The sequence below is a fragment of the Paramisgurnus dabryanus genome, chromosome 3 (assembly GCF_030506205.2).
Source record: "Paramisgurnus dabryanus chromosome 3, PD_genome_1.1, whole genome shotgun sequence".
Lineage (NCBI taxonomy): Eukaryota > Metazoa > Chordata > Actinopteri > Cypriniformes > Cobitidae > Paramisgurnus > Paramisgurnus dabryanus.
The window spans coordinates 33,085,282-33,098,435 of NC_133339.1; the positions used below are offsets into that span (position 1 = coordinate 33,085,282).

Genomic DNA, 13,154 nt, shown 5'->3' on the forward strand with positions numbered 1-13,154 from the left:
TACCTTTCATTATAGGAAATAAATAATACAAGTTCAACTGAGAGAAAAAAACATGAGAGTATTACATGAGAGGAAAAAACAAAGACTAATTATAAATATTAGAATAATTTTATATCCTGGCGTAATTCTGTCCCGGGGCCATAACCTAGTTAAAACCTCAAAATTGTACTTCAAATAAGTCAGACCTATATACTGTAGGTTGCTTAGTTACTTTGATTGTTCGTAATGTGGAATCAGAAAGATCCAGTTGGTGCTGATGGTTGTGGCAAATGTAGCTAATTTAAATTTTGGATCTGGACCAAGAAAAATTCCTTTTGGGTGTTGCCTGTTATTTTAAACAAGTCAATTTAACTTGCTACTGTTAGGTGGAAATCTACATAATATCACAAATGACTACTTATGTTAGCACACATTTCTAGTTCCCTTTTGAAGGAACTAGCGCTGGGTCGCCATTAGGGATGTTAACAATTAATCGATCTTCGATTAATTGTCGATAAGAATTAAATCGATAAAACTTAATGATTGTCGAAAAAGCAAGCACGTGTGTCCGGCGCCTGCGCAAAGCACATACACAGCTGGTGAAAAAACTAACCAAGCGCAAAGAAGTTAAACTAGCCATGATCACAACGATGCTCGATGCCAAACACACACTTGGGCTTTTTGTCCTCATTCAAGACGAGGCTGGCTGCTAACGCAACAAAATGGCATCCGCAGAGGATCTGAGAGGGTCCGATGCCGAAAATCTAAACACAGTTAGGATACTGAAAGCAAAGACCCTCTTCAGGGAAGCCTGCAAGATTAGCATAGGAACGCTGCTAACGCTGCTTTACACAGGGAAGGCGTCCAGAAGCCGTTTTTAATAAACAGATTAAAATTAAGAACTTAAATTCTGGCAAGAAACTGTTAAATGTAAACTGTAACTGACTGTCGTTACACTCTGAACGCCCGCAACATATATCATTGATCATCATCATGATTGGCTGAGGCGCTACACACTAAACACTGTTGCGGGTTTTCTAATGGAAGGTTGAAGTCTTCATAACATAAGCATCTTTGCTGAAAGTACGCCGCAGGTCTAAAGCTGAGGTAATGACGGGAAAAGTGCCCTTTCGTGTGCTTCTTGGATATAATTAACAAGCGGTGTATCGACGACTCAGAAAACAAGGTGAACAACTAGAAAAATAACACTTGATGATAATGAAACTTTTATTTTGTCATGGATGCATGCGACTGTGCGGAGTGCCCGTTATGAGGCAGAGTTTACTGTTTCTATTAGTCATTATATTTCGTTACGAGATTAAATTGATGATTTTTATCAAAACACCAACTACATTGACTCATTTTACAATCCGACTAGCATATTATTTAGACAAAATAAAATCTTTTAATTCGCGTGAGGAAGCTGGCGTTTTTACGCACACTTTCATGTCATTGGCTATATGCCACTGCTGTAATGGCTTATTGCACTATTACTGTTAACGATTATTCGATTGATTGATCGTTAATTAAAATGATCATCGAATATGGGAAAATGCATAATTTGACATCCCTAGTCACCATAGAGATGCTTTAGGAACACCTTCAGGTGTGAGTGCACTAAGAATATGGAAAGATTTTGGGTTTCTGTCTCATGGCCAGAGGTAAAATGCAGTTTGTCGCTGCATGACATTAACAACAGATGCATCTCTTTTAGGCTGAGGATTAGTTATGGAAGGCCAAAAGGGAAAAAATGTCCAATCCAAAGCAGATGCTTTGTGCCTTAGTATTATGGACGAAACCATGGCTACTTTCTCAAAAAGGCCAGTGTTGGCCTTTCCGCATGTTCAGGGTTACATGTGTATGTCTTCGTGCCCTAAGAATATGGAAAAGTTTCTTTTTAAAGGCCAGAAGTTAGGTGCATTCTGTCGCCACATGACAGCCAGATTGGAGCAAATTCCAGAGCTCCCTCCACCAGAAAATAATACGCATTTAAATGGAGACTTTTTATTACTTGGTGCCAAGGGCACTTATATGATCCAGTAAACTGCCCAGTAGATTCAAATCTGGAGTTTATATGGGAGCGGGTAACAGCCGGGCTGTCTCCTTTGACCATTAAGGTTATGTGTCAGCTATATCTGCCTTCTATACCTTAGTGGTCGCTCTCTTTTTAGGTAGTGACCAACTAGTCATGGTTTACCTGTGTGGCACTTGAAGGCTGAGGCCTGTGAGTCATTCTAGGATCTGCTGGAGGCTCAGGGGCTCCATTTGAGCCATTGGATACAATGTCTAAGAAGTTTTCACATATTTCTCCTAGCTATTACCTCCCTTAAGAAGGTAGGAGATTTGAAGGCTCTCTCGGTTTTGCCAACCTATTTCGCCTCCGCTCCAGGCATGGTTAAAGCTTTTTTATACCCCAGGTCGGGCTATGTTCCTAAGGTTCTTAACAACATACCACACCCTATAGTTTTGCAGGCGTTCAGCCCTCCATCATTTGAGGATACAAGCCAAAGAAAGTTTAATTTACTTTGTTCAGTGCAAGCAGAACAGCGAGGTTTAGGAAAACTCAGCAGTTATTTTTATGTTTTGGTTTGGCCAGGAAAGGTTTCTCCGGCCAGCAGACTATAAGTAAATGTATAGTTGATGCTATCTCTTTTGCTCATGAAGCTTCTGGACGGCCCTCTCCTTCAAGCTACCATACCATTCATCTAGAGGTATGGTAGCATCTAAAACCCTTTGGTCAGGTGCATTAGACCAGGACGTCTGTGATGCGACAGGCTGGTCATCGTCGCTGACTTTTGTACAATGTTACACACAGACAGGCAATCGTAGTATGGCTGATTGAGTATAGCATTCCCAAAGCATCATTATGGGTATGCACCACAAGTTCCCTCAAAAGGGAACGTCTCAGGTTATGTATGTAACCCTTGTTCCCTGAGAAGGGAACATGATGCTGCGTTTCCCTTGCCATACTTCCTGCGTACCTGTTAAGCCGTCTTTGGCAATATTTCACATAGCGAGGGCTTTTTTAGGCCACCTTTTATACTTCCTGACTCCCGCGTCACCCCAACGATGAAAAAATACTTCCTGCCCTTGTTTTTTTGTAGCCCAGCTGACTTGCAACTCCAAGGTCAAAGGTTCAGTCCCAGGAAACACATCTTATAGAGATATACCTTAAAGGCACTGTAAGACAAATGCACTTGATGAGTTAAAAATACATTTCGTTCCAGTCCAAAGTTTTTTCTTTAAAGTGCAATGGCTGGCATTGCTGATGTCATGCTCTACTAAGCTTCCAGGCAAGAAACGACACTTAATTAACACATGACTGAGAGTCAGCAGCATGTGCCTTATCACAGTTTCTAAATTCCTGTTTATTTTTGCAAAATGCTCAAAATTCTCAAATGTTCACAAACAGGTTGTTAAGTAAATAACACATATGAAAACTGAAAAGGATAACAGGCAGAAGGCGTGTCTTAGTTAAATCTCTAAAGTGAGCAAGTGAATATGAAAGGAGTGTGGGTGTGCAAACAGTAGGTTAACAGGACAAAAGTTGAAGCCAGTCTTACTGTTGTCGGAGACGATGAGGATGTTTCATGTACTGTGTGCCGTGTTCACTGTCATTCTCCTAGCGAGAGGTAAGCCTCATATGAAAAAGTAATCAGTACCTTCAATAGTTTATTTACACTTAAGCATTCATTGTGACATTGTTTAACAATCGCATCTCTTGGTATTAATATTAACTGCACATTTTTTATTCTAGGTTGTGATGCACAGCTTTCAGGTAAACTTACCTAATGAAATTTAAAATGAAAACAATTTCAAAAACTGTTGCTATCGGTTATGCAATTAATGCGTGAGTTAAATTTTTCTTATTGTCAGTATGTGGCAGGCCTACATTATCCACTAAAATAGTAGGAGGACAGAGTGCTACATCTGGTGCTTGGCCGTGGCAGGTCAGTCTTCACAGTACCTATCATTTCTGTGGTGGATCACTCATCAACAATGAATGGGTCCTGACAGCGGCTCACTGCTTTTCCAGGTAACCACATAACCATCAGCAAATTACTAATAAATATGCATTTTACTCTTCATTTACTTTCATTTGTTCTTCAATTACAGTACTTCAACTGCATCCCTGACTGTGCTACTGGGCCTACAGACACAGTCAGGATCAAATCCAAATTCGGTCAGCCGTACGGTCTCTGAAATCATAAAGCATCCAAACTACAACAGCAACACTAATGACAATGACCTCACTCTTCTGCATCTGTCTTCACCTGTGGTTTTTACTGACTATATAAAACCGGTCTGCCTGGCCGCAGAAGGCAGCACATTCTACAGCGGGACATCAAGCTGGGTCACCGGATGGGGAGATATTGGCGTTGGTGGTAAGAGTTTTATGAAATTTATGAATCCTTATTAAAGTCCACCTCATAATATTTTGCAGTACCCAGCACAAGTTTATTATTCAATGTGTTTCTCAGTTCCTCTGCCTTCACCACAAACTCTTCAGGAAGTAAATGTGCCTGTCATTGGAAACAGAAAGTGCAACTGCCTTTATAACAATGATATCACAAACAACATGATCTGTGCTGGACTAGCACAAGGGGGGAAAGACTCCTGCCAGGTAATTGGAAAACTAGCAGGTTAAATAGCTTGTATGTTGTCAATCATTTTTACATGTACATTGTCAATAATGTCCTTAACCTGTCCCTTGTAATACAGGGTGACTCCGGTGGACCAATGGTAAGCAAACAGAACTCAGTCTGGATCCAGTCTGGGATCGTAAGCTTTGGCATAAGATGTGCTCAAGCTCAGTTTCCTGGTGTGTATACCCGAGTTTCTCAGTACCAGAGTTGGATCAACCAGCATATCACCACCAACCAGCCAGGATTCATTACGTTCACCTCCGATGGTACTGACAGTGACCTAAGCGTGAGCTGTGCCGGTGTACCCGCCATTCAGTCAACTGCTATGACCCCTGCACGTAAGATTCCTTTAGGTTACTTTAATAATAAACCAATGTGACAAGTAACTGACACATTCAAAGCAACTTATAATGCCATCAAGCTAAATATTTTTTAAGTATCTGCTTGCTCTAGGGTTTGATATCATAACCTTAGCATTGCTATGGAACACACAGAGTGATACATACCACGCCCATACAAAAAGAAACAGCCAATTTGGTAATTAACTCTTCGTATTGTCTTTTTTTAAGCTGTGGTGTGTGGAATGGCCAAACTGAACACTCTTGTTGGAGGAGATAACTCACTCGCATCCTCTGGCACATGGCCTTGGATGGCCAGTCTACAATTTAACGGCAGTCACGTCTGCGGAGGAACGATGGTTGCCGAGCAGTTTGTCATGAGCACAGCCAGCTGTTTTTCCAGGTAATTTTTTTTGTTACTGGAATCAAATCAGATTGGCTGGATTCATAAGAAACGTATTTTTGTTACTCAGATCAACAAATGCATCCCTGTGGACTGTGATCCTGGGCCGTCTGAATCAGAACAGTTCCAACCCCAATGAGGTCTCCGTAAAAGTCGCCAACATCACCATCAGCAATTTGACAGGTGACAACATTGCTGTTGTGCACCTCGCCAGCGCACCAAAACTCTCAAATTATATTCAACCGATATGTGTGGACCTCGGAGGTACTACCTTCAATGTTAATGCTACATGCTGGACGGCAGGCTGGGGTTCAGGATCAGGAGGAGGTTAGTATTTCATGTTTGAGTGTCTTTGTATGATGTGTCCAAAAATATATAAAAGGATGTGCTATTGTAACTGTATAAGACCAATTTTGTTCCGATTAAAGGAGTTCTTACGCCATAAAGGACAATACAGTAGAGTGGCTTATATTTAAGTTTGGCTTATTTTTAACCATATAGCTGCTACATAGTGAAAAATATTAAGGATAACTTTTTCAAGTTATCATCTTTTTCCTTAAATATGTGTTTTAATTGTATTTGTTTTTTACAGTTACCCAAACCCTTCAACAAATCCAAACCACTGTTGTGAATTGTGGGAACTCATCTTCAAACAGCAGTATTTGTACAACTGCCATGAACTTACAGGAGGTAAGTTTATTCTGAATAAATATAAACAGCTCACATCATTTATGCAAAAAATAAATAAATACCTGGACACTGAGGCTATAATGTATATTTACAGTCATTACAGTCAATAACATTATAATCTCTTTCTGTGTCTCTCAGGGTTATCAGGGTGGTCCTCTGATGTGTAAGCAAGGTCTGTCATGGATCCAGGCTGCTGTTGTGACGATACAAAGCAACAGCACTAACAGAAGCGTCAGTAACTCCACAGCAGTGAGCCGGATCTTTCGCGGCCAAGATATCCAGGTCTTTACTAAAACCTCAAGCTATTCATCATTCCTGACGGCTGTGGTGGGTTCTTTCCCCCCCAAACAAACAAACAGCACAAGTGCAGCTGTAGGAAGCACCCCGAATTCCTCCACCAGTGTGTCTCACTTTTCTTTATGTTTTACAACTGCACTCCTGTTTTTACTTTCAGCGCTGCAGATCTTTCATTGTGACTGAGATCAATGAAGTCTGAGTAGAAACATTTTGATTTACCTTGAATGTGACTGTAAAATGTGACGAATAATGCAGGTTTTCATTCAATTCATCCGACTGATTATAGGCTGTTAATGCTTTAATCAGAAGACTTTCATATTTCTTTTTTACTTGACTTAAGAGAAATATTCTTGTACAGAGATCAGTTGTTATATCTTACCGGCTGTAAGTTCAGAATGACTGCTTAAGTTAAAACTGTAACCCGGGCATTTTTCTTCTACTGTCTATACACATTGCATTGTACTGTACAATTTGCATTGTAGCATTTCTATGCAAACTTGCACTTTATGGTAATGTTCCAGTGTTTCAGTGCTAATAGCTAAAATACTGCTACTGTATCATATTTAACACATTGGGCCCTATTTTAACGATCTGAAACGCAAGTGTGAAGCACAAAACGCAAGTGACTTTGTGGGCGGATCTTGGGCGATGTTGCTATTTTCCCGGCGTGAGAAATAACTCTTGCGCCAGGCGCAAATCAATAAGGGGTTGGTCTGAAGTAGGTTCATTTTTCATAGGTGTGGTTTGGGCGTAACCTCAAATAAACCAATCAGAACGCTATCCAACATTCCCTTTAAACGCAAGGGCGCAAGTTCCGTGGCGGGTTGCTATTATTATGACGATTTGCCAGGCGCACACCAGGAGCGGTTCACAGCCGAGGAGACCGACGTTCTTGTAAGAGCAGTCAAAGACAGAGAAGTTGTTTTGTATGGGGATGGGAGAAATCCGCCCAAATCAGCGTCAGTCAAACAGGCGTGGGAGGTAATAGCCACAATTGTCTCATCAGCTGGCATCCCCAGGACGTTGCGCCAAGCGCTACAATGATGTCAGGAGACGGTCACGGGGGGAATCCCAGGCTTGCCAGCATAAATCGGGCACGCCGTGTAACGGGAGGTGGATCTGCCTCAGGACCTGACGCCAGCAGAGGACATCGCTGCGTCCACCCTCACCGCTAAAAGTGTTGAAGGCGGTTTGGGGGCTTTGAGATCGGACCCAAGAAACGCAAGCAGTCCAACCACAAAGTACACTTACAAATCAAGTTCACATACATTAAGGTTTCTTATGAAAACATTTTAATTATTATTTACATAAAATAAACATAATACAGCCACACAACAAACTTATGAAAATATTTTAATCGTTATTTGCATGAGAATTTTTAAACGCAGTCACACAATAAATAAAAACTATCACCACAATGCTCACCACAAGGATTTCCCTTATCTCATGTGTTAATATTTTTTGTTGTAACAATTTATGATTTGCAAAAATAACTGTTGCATCTGTGTAGATTAGAAAAGCAAAGTGTGTGCGCGTTGTGCACGTTATACATTATGGTCAAGCATGCGCCCTTAAAATAGCATAATGAACCACGCGCAACGCGCCACCTACTTTAGACTAGTTTTTTTTTGTCAGTGGCGCAAATGTTTTTTGAAACTGGAAAATAGCATCAGGGATGGTTTGCGCCGGAACACGCCTCTTCTTTGCGCTGAACCGCCCAGGGAGCGCAAGTTCATTCCCTAGTTTGCCGACGTGCGTCTGTGGAGGGAAAAACCCGCTGTGCGCCGGTGCAAATTACGAATGATACATGCGTCACCTACAAAGTCAATTGCGCTGGGTGCAAGATAGGGCCCCTTACCTCAAGCTGTACCACACATGGGACATTGCTGTAAGTTTATAATGATCTAAATTAGAGAAAACTTCAGAAAATATTGTGTGATTTTTAATAGCAGTTTTGCTATGATTTCCTATGAACGAACTCTTTTTACCACACTTTTCTAAATGTAAACTGTAAAACAATCAAATATTTGTAAGTAGACTTTTTTACTTTGAAATTAAAATAATACATTGATGTTAAAGTCATTGGCATGGATCTATTCTTTTCTCAAGTTTCTATAGGAAAAACACAAAAGCAAGTGGTATACATACGAATACATTGTAAGCTATTTCAAAATATATAAACATCAATGACTGAGACATGAACCATTCTTAACTTGTTATTACTTGTAGGCTATATTTCTTTTTTGATTCTAGTACCTCCCTTTTACCATATCATTTTCTATTTTCATTTAATTTTTTCCATTTAATCCCATCAGTGTATGTGGCAAATGCTAGTGGAAAAACACTGTCATGCAAAATTAAGATGATGTATTATAATTATGTCAGGATGCAGACAGTGTTTTTATTAGTCCAAAATGACAGGTTGTTAACTCTTTAGTATATCAGGGTGATGTCACATTATTGTAACCATACAGTACACTGTAAAAAATGCAGCATGACATTAATTCCACCTAATATTATAAGTTTTGGCTTGTGAAAAGTTGACAAAACTTATAAAATCAAGTTGAACTTAATTCATTTTTCAAGTTCAAGGAACATAAAAATTTATTTTGATTTGACAAAAATGCTACATATTTTTACAGTGTATTTTGCAATCTCTTGCAATTTAAAAGGAAGTTCAATTGACATTAGCAAAATGGGCACCAAGTTATGTTTCTGCTGGTGGGTCTTCCAAACAACCCCCGCCCCCACAGACAAGAGCTTTTATCAGTTAATGAAATCAAACAATTGTGCAATGCATATGATCCCTAATTCTGTTTGTACTCAAAAAGTTTGCATTTTGTATCCATAACTTAATTATCTTTGTACATTGAACTTATTAACTTACAAAAAACATAAACTTAAAAATTATCAATTCAAAATGCTTTGAGGTGTACCGATAAGCCCTTGCTCCTGAAAAGTTTGAATGATTAAATTTTGGTCAAAGAATAACAACTAATGAGACATATAAACAAATAATAAAAAAACATTTTTCACAAAGAACTGGGTACAGATGGGTCCAATCTCTATATGATATTACGTGAGAAAAGAAACAAAGACAATTTATATATTAATTATAATTATACATATTTTAATTCATAAATGTATATCTTGGCGTAATTTTGTCCTTGGTGGACATAACCTAGTTAAAACCTCATAATTACATTGCAAATAAGTCAAATCTGTACAGGTTGCAAAAATTCTCTTTTTATTTTGTGTATTGTTTTAAACAAGTCAATTTAACTTGCTACTGTTGGAAGTGCAAGTCTACATAATATCACAAATGACTAGGTATGTTAGTAAACATTACTAGTTCCCTTTCGAGGGAATTGGCGCTGCATTGCCATAGTGACGCTTTGGGAACACCTCCAGGTGTGAGTGCGTCTGAATGTGCATTTTAAATTCAATCAATGGTGGGGCGTTTTGCATACTAATTTATGCATACTCATTTATTGACGATTGGCTAATATTAGCCCAGTTAGCATAGATAGCAGCACAGCATCGAGATGTTGACACCTTGATACTGAACATCAAGAAAAGTATGTTAGTCCCAACGCAGGTGATCACATTTTGGGGATAATATGGAACTCGACAACGATGCAGGCACCGATGTCTCCTGCTCGTGTCACGTCCATTTTCACAGAAATGAATGAGATGAAGCTGGGTCAATCACACCAAGTGGGGGCTTGAAAACAGGGTTCCCCCCAGGGGCAACCCTACTTCCATGTTCAGGGTTACATGCAAATGTCTATGTACCCTAAGAATATGTAAAGATTTTGGGTTTCTGTCTCAAGGCCCGAGGTTAGGTGAGATCTGTCACCACATGACATTATCGACAGATGCTTCTTTTTAGGCTCAGGATCGGTTTTGAAAGGCCAAAAGGGCAAAAATGTCCAATCAGCTCAATGCCAAGGAAAGTGTGCTTCTCCAGCACAGAGGACCTCTTTTCTGTGCATTATATGGATTTCAACGACTGCATGCTAGGTTGTCGCCTGCTCGTTTAGAATTCATCCTTTTAACCATGGGGTTTCCTAAGGGGCAACGCAGATGCTTTGTTGCTTAGTATTTAAAATTAAAATTCAAAAACTGGGCAGTTATTTTTATGCCTTGGTTTAGCCCGGAAAGGTTTCCCAGCCAGCAAGCAGACTTTGAATAAATGGATAGTTGAGGCTATCTCTTTTGTTTATGAGCCTCTGGACAGCTCTCTCCTCTAACCGTCAGAACGCATTTAACTAAAGGCATGGCAGCATCTAAAACCCTTTGGGCAGGTGCCAGGATGTCTATCATGTGGCAGGCTGGTCATCGCTCACTTTTGTACAGTTTTTTGAGTTAGGTCTCACTTTTTTTCATGGATCTTGGTTGCCTAGGTCTTAGTTGTGCTTTTTTACACACAGACAAGAACTCGTAGTCTGGCGGATTGGGTATAGCATTCCTAAAGCGTCAAATTGGCAACGCAGTGCGAATTTCCTGGAAAGGGAACATCTTGGGTTACATCTGTAACCACTGTTTTATAAGAAGGAAATGATATGCTGCGTCCCCCTTGCCATACTTCCTGCATACCTGTTAAACCATCTTCAGCAATCTTTCAGATAGCGTTTTTTTTGGATCGCCTTTTATACTTCCTGGCTCCCCCTCCCCGCCAGTGATGTCACACCCCGCCATTGGTTGAATTTGATATACACATTCAGACCCACTAATGCCCAGTGGCGGAGCTAGACTTTTAAAACTGGGGTGGCAAAGGGGTGGCAACAAGGAATTATTTTGGGGGTGAATATACAAAGTGTTCAATTACACTTAAAATAAATTATTTTCCACAAAATGTATATAGATTAAATTAAAGTTGTTTATTTTCCTAAATGTACACAATTATAGCCTATATGTATTAAGTATACAGCAAAAATAGAACAACTGGGATCTGTTTGGCCCTGATCTGTACCTGACTTTTTCTTTAGAAAGAAGTTGGTAATATAGCTTTTTCTCTTCATTCTGCTGTCCCTAAAGTAAAACTTGGTTACACACCTCATGAAGAAACCAAAATTTGGAACAATTGTTTGTTTTTATTTACCATAAGTACACCGTTACTAATAATACAAATACTAAAGTAATGCATTATGACAAGATCTGAGTATATTGAGGTCTAGCCTATTTGACAACACAAGGAAAATTGCTTAAAGACATCTAGACATATACTAACACACCCTCTGTGTTATTATTCATTGTGCCGCCTATCATGGTCCTGCGACATTAGATCAGAAATGTCTTGTCTGTAAGTGTTCATTTATCACAAAATAGCGTAACGCGAGTTGTAAGTTCTCATACTTAGAATTTTTCAGTTTGCCCAGCTGAGATTAACACATGACTGAGAGTCGCCAGCAAGTGCCTTATCACAGTTCCTGATTTCGTGTTTATTTTTGAAAGTCTTTATGTCCACAAACAGGTTTTTTAGTAAATAGCACGTATGAAGACCGAAAAGGATTAAAGGCAGAAGGCGTGTCTTAGTTTAATCTCTTAAGTGAGCAAGTGCCTATGAAAGGAGTCTTGGTGTGTAGAAAATAGGGTAACGGGGACATTTGAAGCCAGTTTTGCAGTTGTCGGAGACGATGAGGATGTTTCACGTACTGAGTGCTGTGTTCGCTGTCACTCTTCTAGCGAGAGGTAAGCCTCATATGAAAAAGTAATCAGTAGCCTATCTTCAATTGTTAATCGAATATCTATTGGTATTAATACTAACTTCTTTTTTGTTCGAGGTTGTGATGCACAACTTTCAGGTAATAACATTTTTTTTATTTCAAAACTAAAACTATTGCTATAAATTATGCATTTAATGCGTGATTTTAATTCATTGTCATTTTCAGTATGTGGCAGGCCTACATTATCCACTAAAATAGTAGGAGGACAGAGTGCTACTGCTGGTGCTTGGCCGTGGCAGGTCAGTCTTCACACTACCTATCATTTCTGTGGTGGATCACTCATTAACAATGAATGGGTCCTGACAGCAGCTCACTGCTTTTCCAGGTAACCACATAACCATCAGCACATTACTAATAAATATGCATTTTACTCTCCATTTACTTTCATTTGTCCTCCAATTACAGTATTACAGCCACTGGCCTGACTGTGCTCCTGGGTCTACAGACACAGTCAGGATCAAAACCAAATTTGGTCAGCCGTACAGTCTCTCGAATTATAAAGCATCCAAACTACACAAGCAACACTAATGACAATGACATCACTCTTTTGCATCTGTCTTCACCTGTGAATTTTACTGACTATATACAACCAGTCTGCCTGGCCGCAGCAGGCAGCACGTTCTTTAGCGGCACATCAAGCTGGGTCACCGGATGGGGAGATATTGCCGTTAATGGTAAGAATTTAATTAAATTTACGAACCCTTAAAGTCAACATCTTGTTATTTTGCAGTACCCGGCAAAATTTTGATTATTCAATGTATTTCTCAGTTCCCCTGCCTTCACCACAAACTCTTCAAGAAGTAAATGTGCCTGTCATTGGAAACAGAAAGTGCAACTGCCTTTATAACAATGATATCACAAACAACATGATCTGTGCTGGACTAGCACAAGGGGGGAAAGACTCCTGCCAGGTAATTAGAAAACTAGCTTAATTAGCTTAACTAGGTATATATAGAAAATGGCTTGTACATTGTTAATCATTTTTACATTTACATTGTCAATAATGATCTTATCCTGTCCTTTGTAATACAGGGTGACTCCGGTGGACCAATGGTAAGCAAACAGAACTCAG

At 39.7% G+C, this 13,154-nt stretch overlaps 1 protein-coding gene across 1 annotated transcript; it reads left to right on the forward strand.

The window, feature by feature from the left end:
- Positions 1-3,504: 3,504 nt before the first annotated feature.
- Positions 3,505-8,367, forward strand: LOC135770976 (polyserase-2-like). The gene is made up of 10 exons (XM_065280965.2): positions 3,505-3,611; positions 3,737-3,757; positions 3,856-4,015; positions 4,096-4,364; positions 4,461-4,603; positions 4,702-4,963; positions 5,195-5,366; positions 5,437-5,693; positions 5,959-6,056; positions 6,195-8,367. Exons 1-10 carry the CDS (start codon positions 3,557-3,559, stop codon positions 6,534-6,536), a joined length of 1,779 nt encoding a protein of 592 aa, XP_065137037.2. The 5' UTR covers positions 3,505-3,556; the 3' UTR covers positions 6,537-8,367.
- Positions 8,368-13,154: the final 4,787 nt, after the last annotated feature.

Coding starts and splice junctions, on each gene's coding strand:
- LOC135770976 (XM_065280965.2), top strand. CDS start 3,557: ATGAGGATGTTTCATGTACTGTGTGCCGTGTTCACTGTCATTCTCCTA. Junction 3,612..3,736: donor TGTCATTCTCCTAGCGAGAG/GTAAGCCTCATA, acceptor TTTTTATTCTAG/GTTGTGATGCACAGCTTTCA. Junction 4,016..4,095: donor GCGGCTCACTGCTTTTCCAG/GTAACCACATAA, acceptor CTTCAATTACAG/TACTTCAACTGCATCCCTGA.